Source organism: Geospiza fortis, unplaced genomic scaffold (assembly GCF_000277835.1).
Source record: "Geospiza fortis unplaced genomic scaffold, GeoFor_1.0 scaffold206, whole genome shotgun sequence".
NCBI classification, from domain to species: Eukaryota; Metazoa; Chordata; class Aves; order Passeriformes; family Thraupidae; genus Geospiza; species Geospiza fortis.
In genome coordinates this window covers 7,448,454-7,462,009 of record NW_005054311.1, presented here as the reverse complement: position 1 = coordinate 7,462,009, position 13,556 = coordinate 7,448,454, and the positions used below count along the sequence as shown (strand labels likewise).

The window sequence follows — 13,556 nt, the reverse complement described above, 5'->3', positions numbered from 1 at the left end:
CTAGAATGCCACTTACAAAGCTGCTAAAAGGGTACTTCGCGAAATTAAACCCAATGTCAAAAATCAGTGATGTTTTTGTCATGGTCGACTTGAAGCGGTTAGCAGAGCATTACATATTTAAATCCAGCAGTGGTTTGTTAGATAGAAGGCATGGCATCATCCTTACCATCCAGAGGTAATAAAGAGTTTGCAGATTTTTTTTTTCAAAGCTATAGCCCAATGGATGACTGCTAAGGGTTATGTCTAAAACAATAATCCTAAAGATTTTCTGTTTTATTTTTCAGTTACTTTGTTAATCAAGGAGTTAACCCTTAGTTAGTGATAACCAGAGAGACAGACTGATATTTTCATGGTAGCTTTACTAATTTTAACTAGAACCCGGGGTTCTAAGTAGCTATGTAGAATTTGTTTTTTTTCAGGAGCTGTTTAAAACAAATTTACTGATATTCAAGGAGTGTAAGAATGGTGCAGTCATATAGTAAAGGCTAGCTTTTACAGAGTTTATAGCTGTTGTAACCAGACAATATGAATTCAGTTTCAGTGTATTAGAAAACAAGAAGCTCTTGCATTTCATGCATAGGTAAGATTTCAAAACACAAGTGCTAATTTATAAATCCAAATAATTCTTATTTGCAATTAAATTCATATATCTACTTTCTAGCCTCTCTTAGTAATTTTTCTTCTGAAGAATTCTTGTAAGATTTCTGGCAAGTAGCTGATAATATAAGTATATAAAAATACTCCTTTTGATGTATGGATTTCAGTTACTTTTGGAACAGTATTTTGTTCTTACAGATATCAAATCAGAAGTATGATAGAACAAATTCTGTTTTTCTAAGTGCTTAGTTTGTTTCCTGAAAAGCTACTGAAACTGGTAGGTGTTGGTGACAGAAGTCCACATCATTCCAAGTGGTTTCTGACATTCTTAGAATGTGCCTCTTCTCAAAGAGATTTTAGAAGATGAAACAACCTCTAAAGAAACCATGTACACAGCCCCTTTCCTTTCCAAGGTTATTAAAATATTTGGGGTTTGAAAATTTGTTTATTTTGTGCAAAGTTTATTTGTAAGGTAAAGCATCCTCTCTTCAGCACTTCCTCACTGGAGAGAGAGTGAGCATGTTTGTGTATCCAGTAAGATTATCTTCTGTAGGATGGAGTAGATCAAAGAGCACTTTCTACTCTGTGAAGGTAAGCAGGTTAAATTCAATTGCCATTTTTGTCTTAAAGAGAAACCTCATGGATGTATTTGTCTTTCAGAGGCTTAGCTAGCAATTAAGGAGTTCAAGTTTTTTGACTTCTACTGCTTCTTGAAAGCATCTGACAGCAAAGAACTGTTCTCAACTTTGGCTTTAGCATCTGTGCTAATCTGTTGGTGAAGCATGTTAATGCAGTGCCAAATGGCTGATCTGTTCTCCTTGGGTTTTTAAGGCAAAATCTGAAATACTTTCACATTGTGCATGTTTTACCTCCATGAGTGTCTGTGTGTACAATATGATTTAGCATCTGTCAAGGTATAGATTTCTACAGGCTTTAGAAACTGATGTGCCACTATTAAAAATATAGACATTTTTGTGTTTCAGGCACAAGCAACAACTAAGTCTTGACTCCAGCTTCTAAGGAATGCTGGGTTTAAAAGGCTGAACTATTCTAATCTGGCTATTAAAAGATCACAGCAATCTGTTTTGGGGTTTTACATTTATTTATTTATTTATTTACTTAGGACAGAATGTGCTTCTCTGGAAAAAGGAGATGACTGGCCTGATGTGCTAAATTTCAATGTACATTAGCAGTTCTTAATCTGGGTCTAAAGCAAATGAAAAAGCTACATGAGTGAATATGTATGCTATAACCCATGATATAATTAGTTTTTCTGTTCTCAAGATGCTGTTTTCTATGTATATTCGAGCTCTACTTTCTTAAATGCTATTTGAGAGTTTAAAAGAAAAATTAAAGCATGATTAATATTTAAGTACAATAATAATTATCTAATAATTGTATAATCACTGCCTGTGTTATGATTGGTGTAGTATTAGAACAGGAGATGTTTTATCTTTGCAATTAATTTAACTGTAGTAATTTTGTGCTGTTCTGTTTGTGAAAGAGTAAAAGTAACAGAATTATATATTACATTCCTCTGAAGAGGATTTATTGATTGTTAAATAGTCTATCTTTTCACAAAAGATTGCTAAGAAAATTTTGCTAAAATGTCTTACATAAGTGCTGCTTAATTAATAATGAATATATTTCAACAATCAAAATTTAATAAGCTAATAAATTATTAACCTATGGCAGAGATGTATAATTATCAGATCTCTGAAATCCTTTCTGTCGTGGTTGGTGGACTTGCTGTGCTGCAGTCTTCAAACACACCCCTTTCAATAGGCTGACCTTTGTGCTCCTGATTTTGTGGAGCCTCTGTTTTACCACTTCCCTGCACACTTGCTGACCAGGCTTAGTTACTGCAGGGGCTGTGGTCAGTGGTTAATGCCTGAGTTTTGGTAAATTTCATCTCATGAGTACAGAAACAGCAAGGGATAAGGTGCAAATGAATTTTAATCAATGAACAATTCTTAAGGAATTGTGGCATTACAGAATTTATGGTATTCAATAACACTTTAAAATAGTGGTAAGTAATGTTTTAAGAAGGAAGTAGCTGAGAGAGGCAGCCTATTTGACCTCAGAAGCATATAAAAATTTGAAATTATGTGGGGATAAATATGTATGCAGAAATAGAAGATTGGGTAAAATGAGCACCTTCTGTCAGTTCATATTTAGTTAGCTCGTTAGCTCATTTCATAGAAATAAATTCAATAGGTCGCCTTTTTAGGCCTGTACAAAAATATTAACTGTGATGCTAGATGGAAAATTGCAAGCTTAATTAGAAATTAGGACACAAAATGTAAGAGAATGATAAATTATTATTTGATAATGAACTGAAAACAGGTACAGTTGAAATATGAGCTGTAAGATCAGAAGGCATGTGTTGGAATTCTTTGATAGTTGCACTTGAATCTAATATTCACCAGTATTTTTCATGAGCAAACTTAGTATCATGAGTAGTATTTTTTTGAAGGATACTTAAGAGTGGTACAGTGTTAGGCAGGATTGTCAGTCAAAGAGAGGATGGCAGTGGCTAGGATATCGGAAGAATAGGACTACTGAAAGTAATTGAAATTATTAGAAACATTATAGTCCAAAATGCAAGTCCTAGGGAGTGGGTAGGGGGGCGACAACAGACAAGGCACCTAATGATTTATTCTGTGGATTATAAATTTATTATTTGAAACATGACTGAGAAGGATGTAGTGTGCTGTTTGGAGAATATACTTAATTTATGGGAGAGATGCAGTTTTAGGTATATCTGACAAGGTATATACACTAGCAATAGACAAGTGTCATTAGGATTCAGTAGGGTACTTTGTGGGACCCCCTCGGGTAGCTCTGTAATCTCTGCTTACTTGTGTTCAAAATAGAAGAGTTCCAACTAGAATGAGTGCAGAGAGCTGATGATTTTTTCAGGGCAATGTAGGGTTTATCCTTTGTTACTGAGATAAAAACCCCAATGCTTGTTTAGATTTTAAAAGCCACACTATATTTTCATGGGTAGAAGAATGAAATGTGTCCTTGTGTGTGTGTTGGCTTAAAAAAAAATCCAAACAAGAAACAAAACCTAAAAGCCTGAGTCTGAAACAGAGAACTGGGAGGAGACAATCCCGAACACTGTAATTCCACTTAAAAGAAATCGCTAGGAATTTTTGAAAAGGATTAGGTGTTCTTGCTCCCTATGGTGCTAGAGGATGGATTTACTAATCCAGAGGGTCAATTTCAACCGTCAGTTCTAATTTGTGGTTTATCTGTAAATATTTCTAAGGCTTTCTGTTCTGCTGCAAGTGTATGCCCTGACTGCATCTTCAGTGCTTGTGACTGTCAGCAGTGAAAAGCCTTTGAAAACCACCTCCTTTGTAAGGGTTAGTGCTCTTTTGGTCTGTCTGTTCCCAGTGCTGGGAAAGCAGGTATGTAATTTTGGAGTGGAGCCAAAGTAGCATCTTCACGGTTTAACAGCTTGGCATTCTTTTTAATGACCCCTGCTGTTTTTACCAGGAGGTTGTATAGAGATGCTGGGCTGCTTTTTTCCCCAGTTCCTCTAGCAACCCTTACAGTGCCCTAAATCTTCACAGGCCCATTGTAGGTATTCCAAAATTCAAGCCTAGCTGTACTGTAACCATTGTCAGCTCATGTGCTCTACATTGTAAATCATTACAGATCAGTCTTTCAAGTCATGTTAGGTACTTCATGTGGATTAGAATTGTTACAGTTTTTGAAAATGTGGTCTCAGCAATTAATAGGGGAATAAGCAATTTTTCTATGTGCATTGTCCCCATTTATCCCACTGATGATGAGGGGATGGTAGCCTAACTGTGGGTGCGCTTTTGATGTGCTTGGAGAGATGCAGTGTTCCTCTGATTCAGCCTTATCTTGTACAGTTCAGTTTCTCCCCTTATAAAAGGTGTTGTGCTTATTTATGTTGTCCTGTATTTATCTATGCAGTGTGTTTTTAAAACCTGAATAAGAAAAGTTTTGTGTCAGAGATGTACCCACACTACAGGGGTTAGTCAGTGTAGAAGCACACAGCTTAATATAATGGACAAGTTAACTCACCAAGAAATAGTGGGATGAGAATGGAAATAAATTTTCACAGACCTCTGTTGCACATCAGCAGAACATTTCTAGAACCCAGGTGCACTCTTTAAAGCAAGTTTTATGCTTGTGAAACACTTAAAATTTGCTGTGAAAAGTACTTCTGAGGAAGTGTTTGAAACAGGGGCACGTGGCACTGAGTGACTCAGAGCAGGACTCTGTGGGCTGTACAGAGTTGAAAGAAGTGAAGTGTGAGGCCGATGTTTTTAGTGCACTGGTAACACAACCAGTAGTTTCAGCATCAACCTGTGATTAGAATTATAGCACCACTGAACAGAGCTTATTTTTTCTTCAGCCTTTCACTTAGGTGACCATATGGGACAGCCTGACTGTGGCTGTTTGACAGATGCCCACCCAGCTGCTCTCTCACTACACTTCCTCAACAAGCCAGGGAGAGGAAATAGGTTGAAAAAGCTGCTTTAGATTAATAAAGAAATAAACACATTTTCTTCTAGACCCAGAAAACTAGGTAGAAAAATTTACCAGTGATTTTCCACTGAAACCTTTCCCTGGCAGCAGAATCATATTGAATATACTAGACAGCTTTTTTTAATGACCCAACTTGCAATTTTGGGGATAATTTTTTCAGTTTCAGAGGTAATCTAAATTCTGGCAAAAACTCATTGGTTCTGACTGAAATAATTCTTCCATAGCTCTCTTCTCCATTAAAATGTTCAGAAAGTTTTTCTGACTGCTTAGCTTGGAGTCCAGAACTTTGAAGTCATTACTTGATGGCAGAGCCATGGTTGCTTATTGAGCTGTCTACCAAAAAATGTGTTCTACATCGTTGCAGTTAGTACCTGTGGCTGAATTTTTGAAATAGAAGTATTTCTTCTGATTATGTTGAAGTCAGCTGTTCTCTGAAACTCTGGTAGTTTGCAGAGTCAAGTATTTTAATTTTCAAATAATTTTAACAGAATCTAAAGGAATTTTAAGAATTAGCATTGGAATGGTAAATTTTGGCTGCCAGGAACCAAGTTTTCTGTACAAGTATTTAGTCCTGTTTGCCCATGATGTTTTCTGTTTATAGTAGAATAAGTTTTGAGTCATTGTCAATGGTAAGAGACCATGGACTGACTCAGAGAACTTCATGCTGCCCAGCAATGTTTAGGCCGGTCAAGTGCATGATTTATGAATGAAAACCTAGCCAACTTGAAGACTTTTTATACACAAAAACTTTATAAAAATAGAGGAATAGGCTTTTCAAATTAAGCATTTCCTCCCTCCACCTAATAAGACCTGAATTACATCTGCCTTCAAGGCATGTTGATACATTCCATACTTACAAACTTAAGCAGTAATCAATTGAAGGTGGGGAAATTTTCCATTGTCATTAAAAAGTACAATATTGTTTTCTAACAAGTGAAAGGAAGACAGTAAAATTCATGGTATTACTAAAGAAAAGAACAGTAGTCAGAAGCAAAAGCATGAATAAGATAATTCACATAAGTAATGTAAGTACAGGTGTTTTCTGTGGTAATGTTAAAAAAATCTTAAATCACTTGGGAGAAACAGAATCTTTTGTGTTTCAGAATGAAGGGATTTATTACAAATTCATTTGCTAAGGAGAGGGATTTGTTGACTTAGCATGCAAGAGAATAATGTAGTAGTAACAGATGGAAAAATGTGTAATAGCAAATATAAAATACAGTATAGAGAAATTCTAATAATAGAAGGGCATGTTTCCTTAGTTTTATGCATTATTTTAACTTTCAGTCTTCTTTGCAGTGGAATTCATTCAAAAAGCAGAATGTACTTGTAAATCTTCCAATAAGGACCCATCAACAATACAAAAACAATTTTTTTTCTCTCATGGGTATGCATGCACTGTGTGCAGGAAATATTGAGAACAACAAATGTATTATCCTCTGTGATGGAGAAAAGCAGCTATCTTTCTTCCAAGACTAATATTCTCTTAAGTTATTTAATATTCTTCTCCTCCAGTTTAATTGCCAACCACATCATGATACACTGAGATTTTTTTGCTAGTTTTAATTTTTCTTTTTTAATGAGTTTTGTAAATTTTTCTCATATTTGCCTGTACAGTGTAATGGTAATAATGAAGAGTATTCTCATCCCTAGCTCCACCCCAAATTTATCATGAATTAATTCTGAGTGTGATCTCTGTGGTTTAGGAGCTCTGCAGACATCACGCTGTTCTGCTCCTGTACTTCAGAGTATGCTTGGTATGTGTCTGTGTTCTGCAGGGGCAAATCCTGAGTTATGCTTTCTCTGACAGCCAGCAGAAGAAAAAGGTGTATTTGGACACTTCTCAGTGGGAATGCTGTAGTAGCCATGCTGTCTCTGGCAAGGGAAGTTTGCATATTCAGGCAGGTCTGTGGTAGGTTCTGTGGCAGACTTTCCTTGTAAGCTGTCACTGACCAGCAAGGACTAGTAACAATAAAAGGTAGAAGCAGGATGAAGTAATTTTGTCTGAGCCCCTTTATGATTTGCTTTCCTTGATTTGTATTTTAAAATAAAATAGTGTAGCAGGAAAAAAACCTCACATTTTTGGCCGTACCTGGTGAAATCCATTCTGCATCTGTAAAGCTCATGTCTTCCATTGCTATTAAGAAAGAAAACAGAACAGTAATTTTTGTAAAGTATGCCCTTCCAATGTTTGTGGCTGCTTTGAAAAATGAAATATCAAATATTTTTTATGCCCTGGCACTGGATACTGTGGAGGCCTCTGGAATCCTTTGGCCTGTCTCCATCCTACCATTCTGCTGACAAAAACACTTTGTAATTCTGAGCCTTATGAGATACCAAAGTGCCCCCGTTCATTAGCACTGCTTGCCCTTGTCTACTTGGTTGCCTTTTTTTCATTGTTTTTCCAAAGACAGCCTAAGGCGACTAAGCTAACATGCAGAATTTGTAAAAGAATTGTAGCAGGCTGAAGTGTGTTAATTTGCAGGTAGTTTCATAAGTAGAAGAATCCAAAGACGTGACTTCTATTGATTTGAGTGTCACCTTTCCTGTGTACATTGTCTGATAAGGCTTTATCAAATGCTCCAGCTTTCCCCTGAGTGGGAGAGAATTAGTAGAATTTATCTTCTCTTTTGAGCTTTCTGTTTTCGTTATAGTTACAGTTAATGATCTGTATGCGAAACTGGCAAAAACTAGTATCTTGGGGAAAAATTGGAAGACAGAAAGCAAAATTAGGAGACAACACACTTCTTTCACTTTAGGAAAGGTTAAAAGTTGCAGTGTGAAAAGAGCTGGGGTGTTTAAATCATGATGACTGAAGGCATGTGCAGATGTTTTGCTTTAATGAGTTATTGCTCCAGTTGCTAGTCCTTGATTGCAACTTAACTGCTGAAGGTGATTTGATAAACCTATAGACTTTGGGAAGTGGAAGCATGAAAATGTTGTATGTAGCATCTCTCCTATATGGAAAATAACTCTCAAGCAAGGGGTAGTAGCAAGTCAAGGCTGCCTGTACTACCAAATCAGTACAGCTTCTTCATGATTGCATGTTCATGTCTTTAATTTTTCACTGGCTTCTTCAGTGATTTGAGAAATAAAACCAGATTGGGATTTTTGGGATCCACCCTCATTTATTATATCATTGGATTTATATCAATGAAGCATTTCTACGTTATTTCTTTTGAAGACGTAGTAAAAACCTTGTGAAAGTCCGAGTGTGAAGTATTTTCAATGTGTTGTAAAGCTAGCTGTCCCATCCATTTATTATATATACTGTCGACCAAAACTCATACAGTTCTCAATTTAAAAATGTAAGAAACAATCACTTCTGCATATATTTGCTGTGTATTCAGATAAGTACATTTTATCTTTCTGAATCATTCCTGGTTATTTTTCTTACTTTCGTTTTGAAAATTATATTATTTCTTCATGTTTAGTTTTATTCTTCATCTGATAACTGTTTACCTTGCTGAAATCAGCATGTAATGATCTTATTTCCATTTTTACATGATTTTTACTGAGGTTAAACAGTTAAGAAACTGATAATATTACAGAATTTTTGGTATTAATGAACCCTGTCTTATTTTGCTAATGGAATATATATATAAATATCTAAAACCAAGTAGCATGAGAGACCTAAAAATTAAAAGTTCATGTTCACAAAAATAATCTTCATTAGATGTTTGCAAAGCTTTGAGCTATTTTGCTTCAAGCTTTTTTAGGCAATGTAATACAGTAATATGTATATATATATATAAGTATCATAATTTGCTTTGATAAACTGACATACATTTCTGCTCTTTTTCTTTACCCAGGGAAATTACCGCTTCATGAAACTTTTGCTGGCTCGTAGAGGGAACTGGATGCAGAAGGACTTGGAGGATATGACACCATTACATTTAACTACACGTCACAAAAGTCCAAAATGTTTAGCTTTGTTATTAAAACATATGGCACCTGGAGAAGTGGATACCCAGGACAGAAACAAGGTAAAAGTACTGCTTATTTTAGGAGAACTGCTTATTTTAAGACAACTGCTTATTTTAAGATTTGTAGCAACTTTAGGAATTGGTTTTACATCAAGCAGTTGTGTGCAAAAAAATTATTTGTCATAAACTTTTTCTAGGTCTTCAGAGTAGAAATATTTATATTTTTCTGATGTTAATGGTGTCAAAGTTCATTGCACTGGCTCCACTGACATTCTTCTTGAGTAGTTATAACAATAGAGGATTGAAAAACCATCCAAGTCTTTCTGTAACATTCTGTGATCCTTGTTGGAGTCTGGATAGCATGTGCTTATGTTGCTTTTCTGCCTTTGAAAAACCTCACACTTAGAATCTTGTAATGATAAGAGTCATTAGAAAACTGCCTATAATTACAGCAGTCATTCTGGAGAGGTCATGCTGACTTCATGACCATGCTAATTAATTAACAAAGGTATGCCTAAACCAGCCAAAACCATTTAGCAAGCTTGCCTGCTCAGCAGATTTCCAAGCCAGTATTTAAAGTATTGCCAGATTCCCCACAAAACATGTGGAGCGCTTTTCTCCCAGTTCATGTCATGAGTAGTTGCAGTAGCAAAAATGGAATTCAGGTTGGTGAAAAGAGGATCTCAGGCACAGAGTCCAATCTGTGTGACCCTGTTGGGCACATGGCTTTTTCACTTTCCTTGCTGCAATTATGCACATCAAAATTGTCAAATATAATTCCTGAACATGAGGGAGAATAAGTGTCCTTTACATCTGCTTCCATGTTGGTAACTGACTGAAACTGGTTGTCGGTGAGAGCAGTCAGTGAACCAAGGCTACCAAGGCCTTCTGGTAACCAAAACTTTCTGCTTTCATTGCAACTGTCAGTTTCCAGGCATACTGGTCAGTTCTATTTAATAAATAACATTCAGTAATTTAGTGCAAATTTTTCCTGGTACAAGGCTGTGGTGGCACTTCGTGGAGCCCTTCTTCAGTGAGTGACAACCAGAAAAAAAGGCTGTGCTATCTTCTTGTTGTTACCATGGTACTAAGCTAACAGCTGGCAGCAATAAACACAAATAGGCTCCTTTTTGCTTTCTTCCTTCACAGAGAAGTTAAGGATATGATGGTGAGCTTACACATTCCATGTCACTGTTTCAGGATGCTAATGCAGGGTATTGTGCTTCAATACACAAATGTCCTGCAGGAGTTATTTCTCTGTTTCCAATCAAAGTGCCAGGTAATGTTTGGTAGGGGTGATGGGGTAAGAGAGGTGAGAAAAAAATTCGTTCTTTATCTTATTACTCTCTGTTACTTGGCAGTTGGGAGAGGTGTGTTTGGTAAATGAAATACTTGTTAATATGCCAATGTTTTGCTGGTTAAGAAACCCCCACACACTGGTTTGCTTATGTAGTTATGAATGTTGATAAGGGCTGTGAAAAAGCTGTTGGCAGTCAGGAATTGGCAGTAGGAGCATGGATTGCCTTTTGAAGTTTTATTGGACTGCCATTGGGCATTAGATTCACTAATATTCAACCTCAGAATTCTGAGTTATCACAGCCAGTAAAGTCAAAACCTTAGTTCAAGATGGATCTGAGTCCAGTGTCAGCATACAGTGTCACCTTCCCCTAGTGGAGACTAGTCTCCATCAATTTGTGTCATCCAGAGTTTGAAATTTAAGAGGGACCACACTAATCACTGCAGTTGTCCTGTTGTGCAGCTCTGGGGCTGAGGCCTGGTTCAGGTCATCATTCTAGCTTGGATGTCATTGCTTAATACCAAGCACAGATATTTTCTCTGAGTCTGAACTGCTGCACCAAATAGCCATCAGGGCAGCGCGAAGTGGCATGCACATTTTTCTTTTGCTATAGTCCAACAAATCTTCCTAAAAAGCAGTCTCCTAGCAGAGATAGTTATGTTCCAAGCATAAGGGCTTCTCAGTTTGGATCTCATGTAAGGTGGTGCAGCTTAGACTTGACTCAGACCTCAGTAGGTGTGTGATGATCTGCTCTTACTAAAGTAAATAGGCCTCTTGTTCAGCTTTGTTTAAAGCCTATTTTCATAGATTTTCAGTTGTCAGCCACCCCAGGTACATGTTCTCAGGTTTTGTCAGTCCTCTTTATTGAAGTGCAACAAATGCTTGCTTATTTACCTGTTGTTTAAAGCTGGTTTTAAGCCAACTTTAATTTTCATGTTTCAACAATTTTTCAACGTGTTGAAAAAGCTTGTGAAAATTGTATTGCAGCAAACTGCATTGCATTGGAGTGCCTACTACAATAACCCAGAACACGTGAAACTTCTCATCAAACATGATTCAAATATTGGAATTCCTGATATTGAAGGAAAAATCCCACTTCACTGGGCAGCTAACAACAAGGACCCTAGTGCAATCCACACAGTGAAATGTATTCTGGTAAGAAAATCTGCAATGTACATATATAACGCCTTCTGTCCTTAGTACTTTCCTCTGATAGAAGTATTTTTTTATTCTCTGAAGATTTCTCATTTTGGTCCACTGACTCTTTGAGAATGAAATAATTTGCTTTTCCTAACATCCAGAACTTTGTAAGAAATAATCCTAAATATTTTTGCTGTCTCGAAAAGAGTTTGTTTTGAGTTCTATGGGTGAATGTCTTTGCTTGAAGTCTTGTAAGGGGAGGAAGAAAGACTTGAAAGTTTTCATGGATAAAATGGACAGTCATATTGCTCATTTCAGTTGCATTTTGCGCGCTGATTTCTTTGTTATGTGTCTTTCCTTCATTATTTGAAAGTTTATATCTAGTTACCTGTACTGAAAATTTTAGTTTAATTTGGTTTTTCAGGTTAGAATTCTGGGAAATATTTGATCAGTCAGCCCACAATCAGTTTGCTGAGAGATTTTCTATGTGATTTTGTGTATGAATTCAGTACTCTTTCCTTGATAGCATACTTTCTGCCATATTTGAGTTTATCCTCTGCAATGACAGTTATAATGGGTACAATGAAATCATATGCTCAGCTTGATTTTTACCTTGTTTTTTTATTTTGTGAAAATTTCTGAGCTTCGCTAACATGGAAAGATGCAGAAGTCTCCAATGTGACAGAAGATTTAAATTTTCTGTCACATTGGAACAATCTTCCTGTATCTTTGTCTTTCAAAGGTCTTTCAGAAGTAGACACACGATGATTGTACTTTAACTACAAGGACTTGTATGTCTGTCTGCCTGATTAGGTGGCAAGCTGAGAACTTAAATATGAAAATGAAAAATTTCTTTGCTTTTTTTCAAATCACATTAACAATCTTACAGATACTGATACTTTTTTTTACTATAAAAATAGTTTTAGAGAAGTTTCCAGCATCAAAGAGATTGTATTTCTGTATTACTGCTACTTATTCAATGTATTTGTAATTTGTATCCAGCTGTGAAACAATTTGTTACAAACAAAATTTTGTCACAAACTTTGAATTTGTATCTGCTTATCTGCCTGGAGAATTAAACTTGCTGCAAAATACATATGGATCTTTGTATTTAACTACAGACATTTTCAAACATTAGGTAGTCCAAAGACAAATATTTTTTTAAGTTCTGGTGTGCTGTGCTCAGACAAGAGCCTCACACTCACACAGCCACTCACTCACCAGCCCTCTTTCAAGGCAGAGAAAGTAGAAGGAAGGCAAGAAGTCTTGTGGATGAAGGTAGTGCCAGCCCAGTATAGAAACAAGAGCTACATTAAGAAAAGGAAGTTTTTTCACTCTTCCCATCAGCAGGTAGATGTCAGCCACTTCCAGCAAAATGGAAAAAAAAGCTTCAGCATGCTTAATCATGCTTTGGGAAGCAAATGGTATAGCCATGAACATCCTTCCTGCCCTCCCCCTGTCCCTGAGGTTTTTTGCTTAGTATGATATTATATGTATGATGTATTGCTTGGGTCAGTTTGTGTCAAAGGTCCCAGCTGTGTCCTGTCCCGGTTTCTTGCCCACCCTCAGCCTATTCACTGGCGTAAGCAGGGGAGCAGGACATGAAAAAGAGGAATCCATGCTATTCCACAACAGCCAAAACATGGGTGTTTATCAACAGTTTTAATCACAAAGTCCAGCTGCTGCAAGGAAAATTAACTCCATCTCAGACAGATGTACTACAAAATATCAAAAATATTTGTCTCTTTACTGAAAGTGTTTTCAAAGATTCTCTTTAGGTAATCTGGAATCATGATCATTTCCAGGATTTTTGGTGGACTTTTTTGCTTTGTTTTTGTTTATAGTTTTTTTTTTAAATCTGACAATTAAAAGAATCAGAGAACAGTTTGAGTTGGTAGGAAACTTTTTAAGGTCATCTATTTTAACCACCCTGCCATGGGCAGGGACATCTTCAAGTACATCAGGTGGCTCAGGGCCCTGTCCAGCCCTTTGAACTCTTCCAGGAATGGGGAATCCACTGCTTCTCTGGGCAACCTGTTAAAGTACCTCGCCACCCTCACTGTAGA

The 13,556-nt window shown here is 36.6% G+C and overlaps 1 protein-coding gene across 2 annotated transcripts in view; it reads left to right on the top strand.

Moving 5' to 3' along the window:
* Positions 1 to 13,556, top strand: part of INVS (inversin) — an 83,030-nt gene that overhangs the window by 25,914 nt on the left and 43,560 nt on the right. For both annotated transcript variants that reach the window (XM_005419339.3, XM_031055628.1), the window contains 2 exons: positions 8,940 to 9,113; positions 11,338 to 11,505. In XM_005419339.3, the coding sequence (XP_005419396.1) occupies positions 8,940 to 9,113; positions 11,338 to 11,505 (342 nt within the window). The remainder of the gene's footprint in view (positions 1 to 8,939; positions 9,114 to 11,337; positions 11,506 to 13,556) is intronic.